Source organism: Sus scrofa, chromosome 1 (assembly GCF_000003025.6).
Source record: "Sus scrofa isolate TJ Tabasco breed Duroc chromosome 1, Sscrofa11.1, whole genome shotgun sequence".
NCBI classification, from domain to species: Eukaryota; Metazoa; Chordata; class Mammalia; order Artiodactyla; family Suidae; genus Sus; species Sus scrofa.
Window position 1 is genome coordinate 146,201,817 of NC_010443.5, and position 18,504 is coordinate 146,220,320.

At 38.6% G+C, this 18,504-nt stretch overlaps 1 protein-coding gene across 1 annotated transcript in view; it reads right to left on the reverse strand.

The window, feature by feature from the left end:
• Nucleotides 1-18,504, reverse strand: part of ATP9B (ATPase phospholipid transporting 9B (putative)) — a 205,873-nt gene that overhangs the window by 178,842 nt on the left and 8,527 nt on the right. The window contains 1 exon segment of the mRNA XM_013985712.2: nt 8,596-8,769. Coding sequence (XP_013841166.2) covers nt 8,596-8,769 — 174 coding nt within the window.

Below are 18,504 nucleotides of genomic sequence, written 5' to 3' on the forward strand. Positions count from 1 at the left end.
CTGATTCAACCCCTAGCCTGGGAACCTCCATATGCCACAGGAAAAAAAAAAAAAAAAAAAAAAAAGTTTATTAAGGGAAGGGCAGATGTTAAACTTCATCTTCTAAATGTAGTAAAGGCTAGAATGGCAAGCAAGAGGGATGAGGCAGAAATTCTTAACTTCACTCTGTGACAAAGTAAGCTCAAAAGTTGGCATGAAACTTTTCATGACAATGGCAGTCTTAGAAGGTATGATTATAAAATGAGGCTGACCGAACAGGACTTATATGTCTAAATCACTGCATATCTTCCCTCTACTCCAATCATTCTAATTTTATTCTTTAGAATGCACTTTGCAAACATTAAACACTTAGATGTTACTTCACAAATCATCCACGGTAGCACCTGTGTGGGGAATACATGCAAGGGTTTAAGCTGAAATCAGAATATCCCTTCTGAATATCCACCTAGTTCTTCAGCCTTCAAGGACAGGGGTTTGCAGGAGAGTCAAGCATTGCTATCTTGAGGAGCTGTCCTATGGAAGGGTGCTGAGGAATGCCAAACAAATGCCAAGCACATCAGCTCTAAAACTTTCTGCATACCCCACCATCTGCTTCAATTGGAGCAAAGACCCAACTCTGCAAAAACAGAAATTTCTTACCACTGCCTACCATCACTTTTTAAAAATTAAATCAGAACAGATAGTATCTACAGACATAAAGCATACTTTTAAATCCCCAACAGTTATAAATCAGGGTATTATTAAATGATTTAAGATTGTTAAAATACCCCTTACTAAGATTGTTAAAATACCCCTTACTGGGTTTTAGTTGGGGGGAATGGGACTGGTCAAGCAGATCTCAGTAAATGTTGGTAATATTTTATCTTATTTATGCTTGAATGAGATAAAAATTAAACAAGGCTTGAAATAAAATATAATAAGCTCACCTTCCTATTGCTTTCACAGTAGGACCTGGATCTCCTCACAAGGGTGCTTCCCCCAGCCCATGTCCAACAGCCACATAAAACCACACTGTGCCACATTTGTCTCTTCTTCCTCGTGGCACCCAACAGCTGAGAGCTCATGAGAGCCCTTCCCAAGCTCCTCCCCAGGGCAGCTCTCAACCACCAACCTCTATCTAGTTACTACACGTGCCCCAAGGCTCAGTCATCTGCAACTACACACTACAGACACCAAATCTCCACCTTTCACAGGAGAGCAAACTGGGGGCCAGGGAGAGAAGTGATTTATCCAAGCAAAACAACTCAGCAGAGCAACATGGCTGACTGCCAATCCCCCCCTCAACCTAGTGTTCTTCCTTCCTGCTGCAATAACAGGCAGGCTGGCTCCTGCTCATTTTCATAGGGGCCTGTCCTTCGCCTAATTCAGCCCAGCAGCACTTCAACAGATGACGAAATAAATGAAAAATTTGGAGTTCCCATTGTGGCTCAGCAAGTTGAGAACCTGACATGGTGTCCACAAGGATGTGGGTTTGATCCTGGGCCTCGCTCAGTGGGTTAAGGATCTGGCATTGCCACAAGCTGCGGCATAGGTCGAAGATGTAGCTAAGATCCAGTGTTGCCATGGCTGTGGCATAGGTCAGCAGCTGCAGCTCTGATTCCCCTAGCCCCTAGTCCAGGAACTTTCATATGCCGCAGGTACTATCATAAAAACAAACAAACAAAAAAATTCATGAGCAGGCACGAAGACTCAATGGAAAAAAACTTGGATTTTAAACTCATACTTTTGGAGGGAATGCCCAGCAAGCGAGCTGGGGGCAGTTCCCTGGTCTAAGTTCCTCACCTGTAGAGGGAGTAACACACTGTGACTCTTGGCACAATGCCAACCACGGGGCAGGCACTCAGAGCTCTGCTGTCACGTCCTGCTTCCAGGGTCACATTCAAAATGTCTCCAACCTTAGGATACTAATTAGCACAAAAAGTTACTGTTAAAGTAAAATTAAAAGTCCAGTTCCTCAGTCATATTATCAACATTTCAAAGACTCAATAGCCACCTGTCCAGTGGCTACCATATTGGACATCACAGATCCAGAATACTACCCATCATCACAGAGAAAGTAGGGCTGGTTCAGCAGGTAAGAGAATAGTCCTCGGACTGCACACCTTCTTCAGCACCTCTAAAATCGCAAAAAGCCACCAGGAATGTATTCAGATATGAATTTCTATTCTGAAACACACAATTACCTAGTTTAGTGGTTTAATGTGCAAAAGTCAGACAAGTCTTACAATGAAACTGGATAGGCAAAAAAGCTCTGTGTTTGAAAAATATATATTATTTCTCAAATGTGGACTTTACAGAGTTTATGCTGGTATCAGCATATTCTACAGCAGAAGGCTCTATAAATGCAAAACCACTGTCTTCATCAAACGAATACTGTAAACATCAGCAGGAATAAAAACCTCAACACCTACACCACTGTCAGCAGCACATGAAACACCTCATTAACATCCAAAACCTCACACTCTACAAACTCTCATTTAAATACCAAAGGCTAAAAACATATATTCAAAAGTTTATTTTTTCTCTATAACCCTGTATAGAAAAAACTAAGATTCCCAGACTTCCAGGATATAACTAAATTATTCAAAACTTTGCTATTAATAACTATTACCAAATTCAAATCATATTACTACTTCTTTGTGGAAAGGCAGAATTAAGTAGAGGTTAGAAAACCATTATTAAATCACCCACTACTTCACAATATTAAATGAACACACAGGCTTAAGGTTTTAAAAGCCTGGGGCTCCCTCAGAACTGCCACTGGATTACGCAGGCAGAAAATATGACCAGGAAGAGAAGACAGGTGACTTTCATGCTAAAAGTGAAGGACAAAAGCCCAAAAACTAAAGAAAATACTTGTAAAGTCTGTGTAAGCTTTGAGTTGTAGAGCTAAGGGGGAAAATAAAATTATTTCAACTTTTGAGGGTAAAGTAATATAAGTAAAATACACTGGCAAATATCTGTAAGTAAGAAGGAGAACCAAAGAGAAACCCCTGGAAGAAAAGAGGAGCTTTTTCCCCAGAACATTTCTATGCACACCCAACATTTCCTAAATTACTCAGTATTCAGAAGACACTTTCCCATTTATATGTAAATGGCCTTACATTGTCAAGTCAAATTGAAACTAAATCCAATTGTGCGCAAAGTATACTTTTTTCTTAAAACATGTTAGGATTAGTAGCTTTTTGCAAAATGTCTCTATCATCAAAGTAGTGCTCTGATATTAAATAAAGCATCTTTATATACCAAGATCCTGTCTTCTAAAATTTTAAGTAGCCATAATTAAATAACTCTCTGAATTTAGAGAGCATCCTTCCAAAAAATAAATAATTAATTATTATGTCCAACAGGTACTTTGGTTACCAAGCCAAAAGCAACAGAGCACTCATGTCCTCTTAAAAGATCAGCATTTTCCCATGTTTCTGCACTCAGAATGTGCTGCAGATTAACTGGAAGTGTAGAGGCCATTGAGAGCCAGGAATAATCCAGGCGTTTGATATTCCCCCTCCCTTCATATGGAAATGCCATTCAGGGGCTCCACTTTCCTAGGGACAAAGTGATTTTTGATAGTGAGTGAAATGTAAATCTCGTGAGAAAGGCATTACTCTGACCAGAGAACTATATACCGGTGTGCATCACAATAACTCCCGTGAGGGACATTTAAAGTTTTAGAAGACAGATTACAGAAAATTTTTTTCAATGTGTCAGAGTTGGAAATTTTGCCAAATAATAAAAATGAGAAGGCAGTTCTTAAGCCAGGAAGAGATGAAAGCCTACTCAATCCCTGAAGTGAAGAATAATGTTAAAACAAGCCTCACTCCTCACAGAATCTACAAGAGAAATACACTGCAATATATCCAACTCACTCCTGGCTATCTATCTTTAATACATTTTCTTCCTGCCATTAGACTAAGGAACACTATATATCTTCGCTTTGATCCATCCGCTAATAATCTTAGTAACACTGAATTTTAAAATGCCTGGTATTTAAAATACAAAAGGCTGGCAAATATTCAAAACTGGAAATGTGTAAGAAGTAGAGAAAATAAGACCAATATAAGTTGCTAAATGTACAATTTGTTCTGTAAGTGCAAGTTTTATTTCCTTAACAATCCCTTGGTATAGAGATGCCTACTCAACAGGTAGAGTGTAACAGTATCTAAGGTCACTTCTCATTCCACATGGAAAGAAGACATTCACTAGCAAGTGCTACAGAGACTGATCAAAGTCCCAGGATGGTTCAGTTAGCTTTTCCCTCGTGATCACAATTAACTAAGATAAAGACCTTATACATAGCCAGCACATATTACTGAGCTATTTCCATATCACCAAAACAGTTTTGCTGTTAACATCTATATTTTCAAATAAATTCTTATATCCTCCTTAAGAAAAGGAATATTACAAATGAAATCCAAAATGTGGCTCTGTTCCATCTGGTAAAAAAAAAATCCTGTAAAAGACCACAAATAACTAATTCAACAGTGCATTCAGCATTCAACAATGTCCATAATTCTTGGCAACTATTTGACTGGTATGAATAAACACCACTTCCAAAAAACACAATGCCCTCTTGAAGCCCACATCACTAAAACGAGGACATGTCCTTACACTTTTATGCCCATCAGTACCCGCTCCCATTTCAGAGTTTCCGGCAACTTGTGTCATTCAAAATCCTCCACACACATTAGGTACAGATTCTCAGTCTTCTCAATCCCAGTGACCTTCCTGTCAAGTTCCCTTTCTGGGGGTGAGACCAGGCATGCATCTACTCCAAGACTGCAAATCAAGACCTACCTCATTTGGACCACACCTCGTCATCCTAGCACTTTTCCCATCCAGGGAGGAAAGAGCAAGGAAGGGTTTTGGTTGGTCAACTCAGCCCCTGGTTCAATTTCTGGCTTGGCCCTTAACTATCGCAAGAGGGATTATTCTAGTTCTTGGCTGTAAACAGTGGTAAGGATGCTCATTTTGAGGAGCACCACTGGGCCCAATCCCCCTCCATCCCAGCCTATGGAGAACACATACCTCTGAACCACAGGCCACATCCATCAAACTGGAATTGTGGTACCACTCAAAACTCCTCTGCTGCAGCTATCTCCCCAGCTCACAACACTGACTGCCACTCTCACCCTAACTCCCCACCCCGATACTTCCACAGCTGGTTTCCACAGCTCAGGTCACTCCTTGATGGACAGAGAGTCATAAAATTATGCCGGGTTCAACACAAATGCATGATCATTAATTTTTCTTTGTTGATTATTGATGATCTCTACCAAAGCATGACCAATTTTCTCATTTTTTCAGTCCTCATCCATATTCCAGACACCTCCTCACTTAAATGAACTCGTGTTCCCAATTAAGAACAAGATAAGGGAGTTCCTGTCGTGGCAAAGTGGTTAACGAATCCGACTAGGAACCATGAGGTGGTGGGTTCGGTCCCTGCCCTTGCTCAGTGGGTTAACGATCCGGCGTTGCCGTGAGCTGTGGTGTAGGTTGCAGACGCGGCTCGGATCCCGAGTTGCTGTGGCTCTGGCATAGGCCGGCAGCTACAGCTCCGATCCAACCCCTAGCCTAGGAACCTCCATATGCCGCGGGAGCGGCCCAAGAAATAGCAACAACAACAACAACAACAACAAAGACAAAAAAAAAAAAAAAAAAAAGAACAAGATAAAAGCCATCTTCTCCACCATTTCACTCTTCCTCCCCTATTTTTTCTGCTGCTGTAAAAGTGGATTAATAGTCTTCCTTTCCAGAGTTCCCATTGTGGCACAGGAGAAACGAATCCAACTAGTATCCATGAGGATGTGGATTCGATGCCTGGCCTTACTCAGTGAGTTAATGATTCGGCATTGCTGAGAGCTGTGGTGTAGGTCACAGACGTGGCTCGGATCCCACGTTGCTATGGCTGTGGTATAGGCTAGCAGCTGTAGCTCTGATATGAACCCTAGCCTAAGAACTTCCCTCTACAGCGGTATGGCCCTAAAAAGCAAAATTAAAAAAAAATAAAAAAAAGTTTTCCTTTCCCAAACTGTCCTTTTCCCCAAGGAGTTCCTTCCCTGTATTCTTCACAGACCTACACCTACACTACTGACATTTTTAGGAACATCATCCTTCCAGGTGGCTTCCACCATCACAACAATGCTCAATCTGACACCTGTAGATAGTGCTTCTGGATCTGACAGGACTGTATGTATTAGACCAACCCAGGACAAGATAGACTCATAAAAGAAAACTATGAATAGCTTTAGGAATTAAAAAAAAAAAAAACAACAAAAAAAACACATAGTTCACATCATACCAGTGAAATACTGAAAGCACTCTTCCATAGCTTGGGAACAAAGCAAGGACATGCACTCTCACCACTGCTGTTCTACTCGGTAGTGTACACACATTCCAGCCAGTGAGGGAAGGAGGGAGGGAGGGAAGAAAGAAGGAAGGAGCAAACAGATTGTAAAGGGAGGAATAAAACTCTCCCTATTTGAAGATGATACAAGTATCTATACAGAAAACGTCAAGAAATCTACAAAACCACTCTTAGCACTAAAACTTGAATTCAGCAACATACATACATACATACAAAAATCAACCATAGTTCTATACAATAGCAACAAACATGTGGAAACCAAAATTTAAAATACCGTACCAGTTATAACCACTAAAAACAAAAAAAAAAAAAAAAAAAAGAAAGAAATACTTCAGAATAAATTTAACACAGTGAAAACTACAAAATGCTGATAAAAGCATCCAAGGAAAGATATATTACATAAAGGGAAAATAATTCTATGAATGGATAGCTACTTCTCATAAAAAATGGGGAGTTTCGGGAGTTCCCGTCGTGGCGCAGTGGTTAACGAATCCGACTAGGAACCATGAGGTTGCGGGTTCGGTCCCTGCCCTTGCTCAGTGGGTTAACGATCCGGCATTGCCGTGAACTGTGGTGTAGGTTGCAGACGCGGCTCGGATCCCGTGTTGCTGTGGCTCTGGCGTAGGCCGGCGGCTACAGCTCCAATTCGACCCCTAGCCTGGGAACCTCCATATGCTGCGGGAGCGGCCCAAGCAATAGCAACAACAACAACAACAAAAGACAAAAAAAAAAAAAATGGGGAGTTTCTATTGTGGCTCAGTGGGTTAAAAACTCGACTAGTATCCATGAGGATTCAAGTTCAATCCCTGGCATTGCTCAGTGGATTAAGGATCTGGCATTGCCACAAGCTGTGGTGTAGGTCACAGACATGGCTCTGATCTGGTGTTGCTGTGGCTGTGGTACAGGCTGGCAGCTGCAGCTCTGATTCAACCCCTAGACTGGTAATTTCCATGTACCACTGGTACAGTCCTAAAAAGAAGAAAAAAGAAAGACAGACAGCAGCCTAGTCTGAAATGACTCTGAAAATACAGTAAGATATAGGAGTTCCCGCTGTGGCGCAGTGGCTAACGAATCTGACTAAGAACCATGAGGTTTCAGGTTTGATCCCTGCCCTTGCTCAGTGGGTTAAAGATCCGGCGTTGCTGTGAACTGTGGTGTGGGTTGCAGACGAGGCTCAGATCTGGCATTGCTGTGGCTCTGGCGCAGGCCAGTGGTTACAGCTCTGATTAGACCCCTAGCCTGGGAACCTCCATATGCCACGGGAGCAGCTCAAGAAAAGGCAAAAAACAAAACAAACAAACAAAAAAAACCAGTAAGATATAAAGAAAAGAAAATAAATCAAAAACATTAAAAATTGGTGAATCTGTATGAAGGACAAATAGGAATTCTCTGTACTATTCTTACAACTTTTCTCTAAGTTTGAATTTATTCAAAATAAAAGGGAATTTATTTCAAGTCTGAATTTATTTTAAGATAAAAGTTTATGTAATCTGGAGTTCCTGTCATGGCACAGCGGAAACGAATCTGACTAGGAACCATGAGGTTGTGGGTTTGATCCCTGGCCTCGGTCAGTGGGTTAAGTAAGGATCCGGCATTGCCATGAGCTGTGGTATGGGTCGCAGACGCGGCTCAGATCTGGCATTGCTGTGGCTGTGGTGTAGGCCGGCAGCAACAGCTCTGATAAGACCCCTAGCCTGGGAACCTCCATATGCTGTAGGTGTGGCCCTAAAAAGACAAAAAAATAAAATAAAAATAAAAAGTTTATGTAATCTACAGATGATTTAAAGTTCAGGGGAGGATGTATTGGGCTACAGGTAAATTCAAGGCTATTTTATATAAGGGAACTGAGCCTCCACTGATTTTGATAACTGCAGGAGTCCTAGAACCACTCCTCCACAGGTACCAAGGGACACATAAAATCAGACAGAAAAAAAGGGGAGTGTATAATGTCAATACAGTGATCAGAATTAATCCTACCATGCATTAATTGCAAAATCACTAATTTCCTCCATCTTTTAAGCATTAAAACATCTCACAAAATGTGAATTTGGCTTTCTGTCCCTTTTGGATTAGCACTGATGGGTTCTGACAAGGCTATTAACATGCTCCATGATGTCATCTGGAGAGCAGCTTTTTTAGCTTAATATAGAAATAAAAGCATTTAGCAATTAAGCTTAGAAGTAACTATGCAACCTCTGTTCGGAGAAAATCAGGCAGCACTAGGTACAAACCTGGTACAGAGGAACTTCCAGCCTCCACAGACAAACCACTGAAGCCCCCTCTTTCTTTGCATGGTCCTAGCTCGTGGTAACGTGTGGTAATCACTTTCATCATTCTCAAAGCCTTCTTCTGACATCATTAATGGCATTTCATCCAGATGGGCAGATTCATCTTCCAGCTGGTACCTGGATAAAGGTAAGAAGAAAGCACTGAAGCAGGCCAAGCAGTTTCCTGCCTACAGTCGGAGTTTCCTTTAGGGCAAGAGCTGGCCCAATTCTACTTATCACACTTTTCTTTTGTCCCCATACAAAGCTGCACAGTAACACTACTTTCCTTTGCAAAAAACTTAACCAAGGAAGCTGTCATTACATTCCCATGAGTGGGACTCTCCAAGCAGCACCCCCCACAGTGCAGTCAGGTCAACAGAGCCACCCTGCAGTGTGTTCAATCCCAGAAGACAAAAATTAGTCATCTAAAAGCAAAAAATAAACACCTCCAACAAGTCACATCTAAATACTCTATATTACAGATTGATGAGAGGTAAAATTTGACTAAATTTACACACATCAACCAAAGACATGGAAGTGACCTGAACTATGAGGGTGGGTGTCTTATGTTCACAGGTGGGAACATGGTTCTGTGGCCTACTGTCAGAACTGACATGCAGAGAGAGCAAGAATGCTATGCCCCACTTACCTCTGTCTGTTATTCCCTTTACTAAAACTTTCTAGTCAATGAAAAACATCTCCTCCACAACCACAGTCTCTTTTAGAAAAGCTCAACAATCTGCTGATTCCAAACACAGGAAGCCTACCATCAAGAGTCCATTTTATCTTTCCTTAATCAGACATATTGAATTGTATATTTATTATGTCTCTTACCTTCCTAAGAACCTACAATTTGTCAGAAACTATAACAGAGATTCACAAATGTTATTTTACTTAATTTTACATCAAATCTTCATGATAGGCTTACCCTGATTTTAAAAATGAGGGCTGTCACTTGAATTGAAATTTCTCCTCACATCCTCTAAATCCATACAGAAGACAAAACCTACAGTGACAACATAACTAAGAGACAGACAATAATACTACGGTCTACTTAAACAAGACAGAAAACCTGAAACAGGATAAAGTCTAAGAAAATCACGTAAAGCACACTGTAATCAAACTACTGAAATCAAAGATGAAAAAATTCTTAAAAACGGCCAGTGAAAAACAACTTATTATGCATAGAGGCACATCCACTCAAATGTCCATGGACTTCTCGTAGAGAGAAATGGAGGCCAGAGGATGAAGCTGGGCTGGGGATGGGTAGCACTGGGTAGCTCTGCAGCAGCTTTGGAGGGATGCTGAGATAAGAACTGATTGAGAGCTACAAGAGACATCTGGAGCCTTACTCTGCAGCCCCCAAACCTACCCACCCAGGTAACCATGTCTCCCTCCTCCAAAGAACAATGGGAGTACATCCCATGAGGAAGGAGACTGAGCAGGAAACAAGACTGAGTGAAAGAAACAGTAAATGTGCTAGTCCTGAACCCTAAAATTAATAATCAGTGTGGAAGACATGAGGGGGAGAAATCAGCACCAGTTATTGCAAGCTCAGACTGTCAGGCATCACTCTAAGCAATTCACATATATTCATCTAATTCCTAGTTTTAGACTTTTTTTTTTTTTTTTTTTTTTTTTTTTGTCTTTTGAGGGCCACATCTGAGGTATATGGAGGTTCCCAGGCTAGGGGTTGAATCAGAGCTGTAGCTGGTGGCCTACACCACAGCCACGCAACTAGGGATCCCAGCCAAGTTTGCAACCTACGCCACAGCTCACAGCAACACCGGATCCTTAACCCACTGAGCAAGGCCAGGGATTGAACCCAAGTTCTCATGGATACTAGTCGGGTTTGTTAACCACTGAGCCAGGACGGGAACTCCCTAGTTTTAGACAATTGACATAGAAAAGTTTACTAGGAGAAAGAACAAGAACTCAAATATTGATAGACAAAGGTGGAACATACGTACAATGGAATATCATTCAGACTTAAAGAAAATTGATACAAGCCAGGATATGAACTTAGAGGACATTATGTTCAGTGAAACAAGCCAGACACGAAAAGACAAATATTGAATGATTCAACTTACATGAGGTCCCTAGAGTAGCCAAATGCAGAGACAGAGGCAGGCAGAGGTCATGGGGGGTGGCGGGGGGGGGGGGGTTGGTCAGTGTTTAGTGTGGACAGAGTTTCAACCTGGGAAGGTGAAAGAAAGAGTTTCATGGGGAGGTGCTGGTGGTAGCTGCACAACAATGGGGAAGTGGCTTCGTGCCACTGTTCTGTGCACTTAAAAATGGTGAAGATGGTAACTCTCAGGTTACATATACTTTAGCACAATTTTTTTAAAAAGAAAAAATTTCTGTGAATATTGCTGATGACGCCCTGGTCCCCAGCAGCCAAGTAACCATGGGAAGATGGGCACTCCCTCATCACTACCTTGTTCCCCATGTGCCCTTCCCATGAGGCCCTTTCTCTCCACCCTCCCACTGACTGGCTGCCACAGCCAGTGTACTGCTGAATTGTTACACAATGGGCAAGTCCCCTCAAGTGAGTGATCATCTGGGAACAGGCTGGTCAATCAGACAATAAACTAGAATAAAAAAGAATTCCGGAAGGCTTCTCAGACCAAGAGGCCAGGGAAAATGTATGGATAAAGTTTACTGAGTCCTTATTACAGCCAGGACTCTGGAGGCCTGTATTCTGCATCATTGAAGAAGAAAAGTTTAAAGCAAACGTGAAACTGGAGGAAATATATGCAGCACATTGACAGAAAAATGATTCTTTATACGCAGTTCTCACAAATCCATAAAAAGGCAAACACTTTGACTGACAGACGAACAAAGACAATTCACAAAGGAAGAAACATAGCTATACTCACAAAACTGTGTTCCACCACGTTAGGAACTCCAACCCTTTCCATACACACTGAAGTGCCTACTGTGTGCTAGCGCTCTCCCAAGCCCTGCAGGTACATAAGTGAAGAGACACACAAAGCCCTGCTCACACAGGGCTGAAGTACTAACAAGACAAAAACAGGAAATGTGCGAGGAAGAGAATAAAGGAGGTGATAAAACTGGAAATGACAAGAGGGATGTTCCTTAGGTCAAGGAAGTTGAGTTTCAAGAAGTGACTAAAAAGACCTAGAAGGGGCTGCAGAGCCCAGAGGCCCCAAGAATGGAGAAAGACAGTGTGGCAGGAGGTGTAAGCCAAGTGGAGGAACACCAAGCAGCTGAAGACATCAGCAGCAAGCCTCATAGGCTTGGGAAGCCAAACAGAGTTTAGTGAAGCCTAAGTGGAAAGGGGAAGTTTGTGGAAGTTTTTAAATCTGGGAAGAATTTCTGTTTTCAAAAAGTACTTTTAAAATATGCAAATTAAAACAAATGAAAAAAACAATTGGTAACATTTGCCATGGCCAACAGTCTTGGGTCACCAGACACTCTTAATTGCTGTTAAGAATGTCAACAACTTTTTTATCACCATGCTGTGCCGGTCACCCAACAAGCATGGAAAAGCCTTAATATCAATGATTAGAGTTGCTTAATATATGATGGGATACCATACTGTTACCAAAAATAAGAAGGAAGAAGACCTCAGGCTGAAAGCCAATGTTAGAGGTGGCAGTCACTATTTTCACCCCTAATTTGAATACCTTACTCCACTCATCAAAGAGATAGTTGTTTTAATCTCTCCATATCATCTACAGACAACTCCAATTACTAACATCCCTACAGCAAGGAACCTATCTATCATTTTACACAGTTTAGGCAAAAGATTACATGACCTAAAACAGAATTAATATTTTTCCTCTCAAAAATTCCTTTTTCTTACTTCAGTGTGAGATCACTTCATTTAAAATAGTCATCTAGAAAATGTTTATACAAAATGCAATTAAAATTCAAAACAGCCCTTAAATATATTATAACATAGTATACAAAATGAGATTTTTCTTAGTTTTTTCATTAAGTTCTTTCAGGAGCTGTGTTGCATTTTAGCAAAAGTCACAATCTTATCAAGTCTAATGCTAGAAAAGTAGTACAATGAGTCTGAAAGATAATGAACATAAGCAACATCATGTTTAGTAACCTCAACTTCGGAAATGGAGCCTTTGAACTGGCAAGCAATTTATTCCATTTCCAAAGCAATTTTCCTATTGTATTGAAAATTTTATCTCAGTATTTAAAAACAATAAGATGATGAATAATGGATTTTTTCAGAGACAGAATAAGCAGAGAATCTTAAGTGTCTTTGTTGCCTGGTGTCATACACACTTAATTGGTTTGTCACTCAAGAAAAATCAACGTTTCCAGCAATTAAGTATAATTCTGGAAACATATTTTTCAAATGAGTAAAAACAATGTGAACAAAGACGACAGAATAGCTGATACCAAACCCAAGAGTACTGCTATGCTAAGATCTGAAGACAACTATCTTAACGGCTCCCAAAGGTTTAAAAAAATTAGGAACTTTCAACAAAACATTCAAGTACTGGAAGGCACATAATTTACATGTACCTAAGTAAAAGTAAGTCAATACAATAATGGTCTTAAACTAACATTTTTATCTTAGTACCTAACAGACATACTGTTTCCATTTTGATGAGAAACATTCCTGAGACGTCAACTGATATTAAAGTGAGAAAAACATTTAAAATAAGCCTAATGCTTAAACCTTCTTTAAGAAAAATAAACACTCCCTCTTTGCCTGAACATTAACAAAGCAGAAAAACAAAGCAACAAAATGCTACAAAGACACATGCGTGTTTCCTTCATCAAATACAGCTTCCAAGTTCAATTGTGTCACTGATGAGTCATTAATAAGCAGCAAAACTGCATGAACTACTGAGAAACTGGAACCCTCTCCCTCCTACAACAGCAGAGAAGATAAACACAATAGTTTAAAAAAATTTAAAGGAACAGTGCCACCGAAGCATGCTTTGACATCAATAGCAAAAATAAGCCACAAGAACAAGGGTCAGGCAGTCCCTTAAGGCCGAGAGGTGCCCCAGCCATGAACTGTGTACACAGTAACCTCAGAGTTACCAATCCCTCTTATAAAATATTCTACAAAACAATTTCTTGAAGAAGAAATTACACCAATGCTATACATAAATTGCAACAAACTTCTGAAGTAGAGTTAATGGTACAATATATATGTAAATGCCAATCCTGGAAATTACAGGTGGGCAGGCCAGTTAGCTCCGGATACACAATCCAGTTGCCCAAAATGTGCTGTTCCAACCACCAACTCTATCTTCACGTTAATACTGTTAGTTTGGAAAATTAAGTAAAATATCTCTATTCTGGCAAGCATAAAAGAATTTCATAAACAAGTGAATTACAGAGTCCTTTTAAAGCAAATTCTGTATATTTTGAGAATTTATCTCTGATTCTAAGAAATCCTGGACCTGGGTACCTTGATAAATGCTGTCTTAAGAATCATTATGTACTTTAAAAAAAAAAAAAAAAAAAAAGCTTTCAATTGCAAATGATCACAGCAAAGGAAAAGGTTCATCTTTATAGCTAGTGAAATATTTTTTATTTTTTTAAATTTTTTTTTTTGTCTTTTTGTCTGTTTAGGGCCACACCCACAGCATACAGTTATTCACAGGCTAGGGGTCCAATCAGAGCTGTAGCGGCCAGCCTACCCCACAGCCACAGCAACACCAGACCCGAGATGTGTCTGCGACCTACACCACAGCTCATGGCAACACTAGATCTTTAACCCACTGAGTGAGAGCAGGGATCGAACATGCAACCTCATGGTTCCTAGCTGGATTCATTTCTGCTGCGCCACAATGGGAATGCCAGTAAAATACTTTTTTAGATCATCCTAAGTGTAAAATTTTTAAGATTCAGAGAAAATCGTGTATAGACACTTGGAATGAGAAAACTAACACTTAAAAAAATTGCATTGTCTCTACCAAGAAACACACTAATATTTTAGAGATAATAAGACAACAGCCATCTGTTCTCAGAATGAGTCTCTTTTTAAAACAGACGACTTAAATTAGGTCCACAGTCTCACAGCATAACACCAAAATGTCCAGGATACAAATAAAAATCACTCATCATACACACACACACACACCCCTTAAAAAAAAAAAAAACAAAGAAAAATCTTAACTTGAATGAGAAAAGAGAATTAAGAGATGCTAACGTCAAAATGAAGCAGATGCTGAAATTATCTGACAAGAGTTTTAAAACATTCACCATAAAAATGTCTCAATAGGCAATTAAAAAACATGCCTTAAGCATATGAAAAAAATAGATTAATTAAAGCAATAGTTCATATGAGTTAAAATCAACTAAAATTGTGAAACTGAAAAATAAACAAACAACAAGGACAACAAAAACAGAGACTGGGTAGGCTGAACAGCAGAACAGACTAGACAGAGGAAAAATCAATGAACCTGAGGACAGAACAACAGAAATCACCCAATTGGAACAGTAAACAGATTTAAAACAAATGAACAGAACTAGTGACCATAGAGGACTAAAACAAAAGATCTCACAAGTTATCACCAGAGTATCAGAAAAAGTGATGAAAGAATGATCAAACAATATTTAAACAAATAACGGCTGAAAACTTCTATTTGACAAAAAATTCAAGATATTAAGTGGAACACTATAAACTCAAAGAAATCTATGGTAAGGCTATAATAATCAAACTCCTGAAAATTAAAGACAAAGGTTGAAAGTAGTGAAAAATGATGGCATCTTACCTACAAAGGAAAAATTATTCAAATGACACCAGATTTCTCATCAGAAATCATGGAGGCCAAAAAGAAGTAACATAAGGTTTTTTTAGTGCTGAAAGATAGAAACTGTATCTGGTAAAAATATCCTTTAGGAATGAAAAGGAAATAAGACACCCTCAGATGAAGGAAAACGAAGAGATTTGTTTCCCAGCAGACCTAACCTCAAAAAATAGCTGAGGAATTCTTAAAACAAAACAGAAACAACAAAATAAAAAATTCTGCAACACTGGGAAGTAAGAGAACAACAGAAACAGAAAATATATGAGTACAGTAGAAATTGACACAACACTGTAATCAACTGTACTTAAATTAAAAAAAAAAAGAAAATAGGTCAATAAAAAAGGCCATTTTTCTCTTGAGAATTCTAAATTATGTTTGAAAGATGAAACAAAAACTAAAAAACTGATGTGCAATTCTAACTCAATGAAAGGGAAATATTTAAGTACTTCTACATATGCAAAATTTACATATAATTTTACAAGATACAGGCATACCTTGGAGATATTGTGGGTTTAGTTTAAGACCATCAGAATAAAGCAAATACGACAATAAACTGAATCAATGCAGAGTTGCCATGAACCTTCAATTTGTAAAAAACACAATAATGCAAAGCACAATAATGCAAAGCACAATAATGAGGCATGTCCATAACACATTACCAATAAGGGGGAATAAAGGGATGTAAGGTAAGGATTGTACACTATACTCAAACTGATAAGATACTGACACAAGTATATTGTGAGGAGTTATAAATATATAATGCAATACCTAGAACTACTGCTAAATAATATTTATACAAAGAGACCCAATGTAAAACACCATAGGCAAATCAAAATGGAATTCTAAAAGATGTGCAAGTAACTCACAAGAAAGCAGGAAAAAGAAAACAAACAAACAAAAACACAGGAAACAAAAAGCAAAATGCAGATGTTAAGCCTTAACTTATCAATCACTACACTAAATGCAAATGTTCTAAATACATCAGTCCTAAGACAAAGATTGGTAGAGTGGATAAAAAATACAAACCAACAATATGCTTACTAAAAGAAACTAACTTTAAATATAAGTAGGTTGAAAGTAAAAGGATAGAAAATTATATGCCTGGCAAACATTAATCAAAAGAAAGCAGGAGTGGCTATATTAATGTCAGCTAAAGTAAACCTCAGAGCAAAAAAAATTAGTAGAGAAAAGCAGGGAGATTACATAATGCTGAAAGCGTCAGTCCATCAAGAACACAAACCAATTTCAAACATGAATGCACCAAACAAGAGAACTATAATATGTGAAGCAAAAATTGATAAAACTAAAAGGAGAAATAGACAAATCCATTACTACAGTCAAGGGCCTTTAACTACCCATTCTCAATAACTGATAAAACAACTAGACAGTAAACCAGCAAGGAGAGAAGAACTCAATACCATTAACTAACAGGACCTAATCATATTCCAAAACTTTTCACCTGACACACATAACAGGAAACAATAAAAAAAAAAAAACCCCATCCAATATACAAAGAACCAGAACATTCACAATATGAATTAGAGAAGACAACAAAGTGACACCAAAACTAAGATTAACTCAGATACTGAATATCAAGCAGCAAACATAAAAATACTTCAACAATCAATTTCAAATTCTCTTGAAACAAGAATTATAAAGTTTAAAAATATAGTAGTATAAACCTCACTGGATGGGATCGACAGTAGACTGAACATGATGTAGGACAGAATTAGGAAACTTGAGAACAAATAAATAGAATTTACAGTCTGAACAACACAGAGAAAAGAGTCTGGAGGTGAAAAAAAAAGAGCCTAAAGGAATCATGTAACACTAACAAAAGATCCAATATTTGCATCATTGGAGTCCCAAAAAGAGAGGAGAAATGAAAGAGTATTTTAAGAAAAAAATGGCTAAAAACTCCCTAAATTTGGTGAAATAAACCCCAACAGATTTAAGAAGCTTAGTGAATACTAAATGAGTTAAACCCAAAGAATTAAGATACATCATAATTAAAACTTCTGAAAAATAAAGACAAAGAAAAAACTTTAAAGCAGCCAGAAAGAAATGAGACATAAAAGAACACCAATTTGAACAACAGACTGCCTATCAAAAACTCTGAAGGCTGGGAGGAAAGTGGAACAAGAGTTTTCAATCAGTAAGAAAAGAAGTGACAACCAGGAATTCTGTATGCAATAAAACTATCCTTGAGGAATAAATGAGAAATAAACACATTTCTAAAATGAAATTGGCTCAAAATTGGCTATAGGAAGGTCTTGAAATAGAAAGGAAACAAAACAAAACAAAAAAGAGAATCCTGGAACATCAAGAAGGAAGAACAGAAAGATCAAAAATATCAGTACATATAATAAATTATCTTTATCATCATGAGTTTTATAAACCCTATTTGATTATTTAAACAAAAAGTATAACACTATCTAATACTCAGCACATGACATTTAAATTGCAGGGGAGAGAAGGCAGATAAAGTAATCAAAATGAATAGATTTACACATTTCAGTCCACATAGTAAAATACTAACAATACACTATGGTGTATTGTCACTATGGTGATAAGTCCATATGTATACTGTAATACCCAAAGCAAAAACCACAGAAAAGACTCACACTAAAAAATACTTTAGAGATATCAAAAAAGCATTCATGGAAAAAGAAGGCAAGAGAAATAGGAATGAGAATCAGATGATTCTCACACTTAAACACTAATGGCACTCTTAAGCTCTGATGTATCAATAATTACTTTAAATGTAACATGTAAACCAAAGGATAGAGATTGACAGACCGAATAATGGAAAAACATGATCCAACAGAAACTCACTACAAATTCAACAACATAGAAAGGCTGAAAGATAGATTGCATAGGTTGAAAGCTAACACAATGCAAACAGTCCACAAAAAGCTAGAGCGGATAAATTAGTCTACTAGACTCCAGAGTCAAGAAAATTACCAGAGACCCAAAGAGACACAAGCCATATTGAAGTCATAGGGATCCTAAATGTATATATATATACCAAATGACTGAGCCTTAAAATACATGAAGCAAAAATAGATGCGAGCTTTGATGAAAACCTATTGTGAAACAGGTGGCATATTTTCAA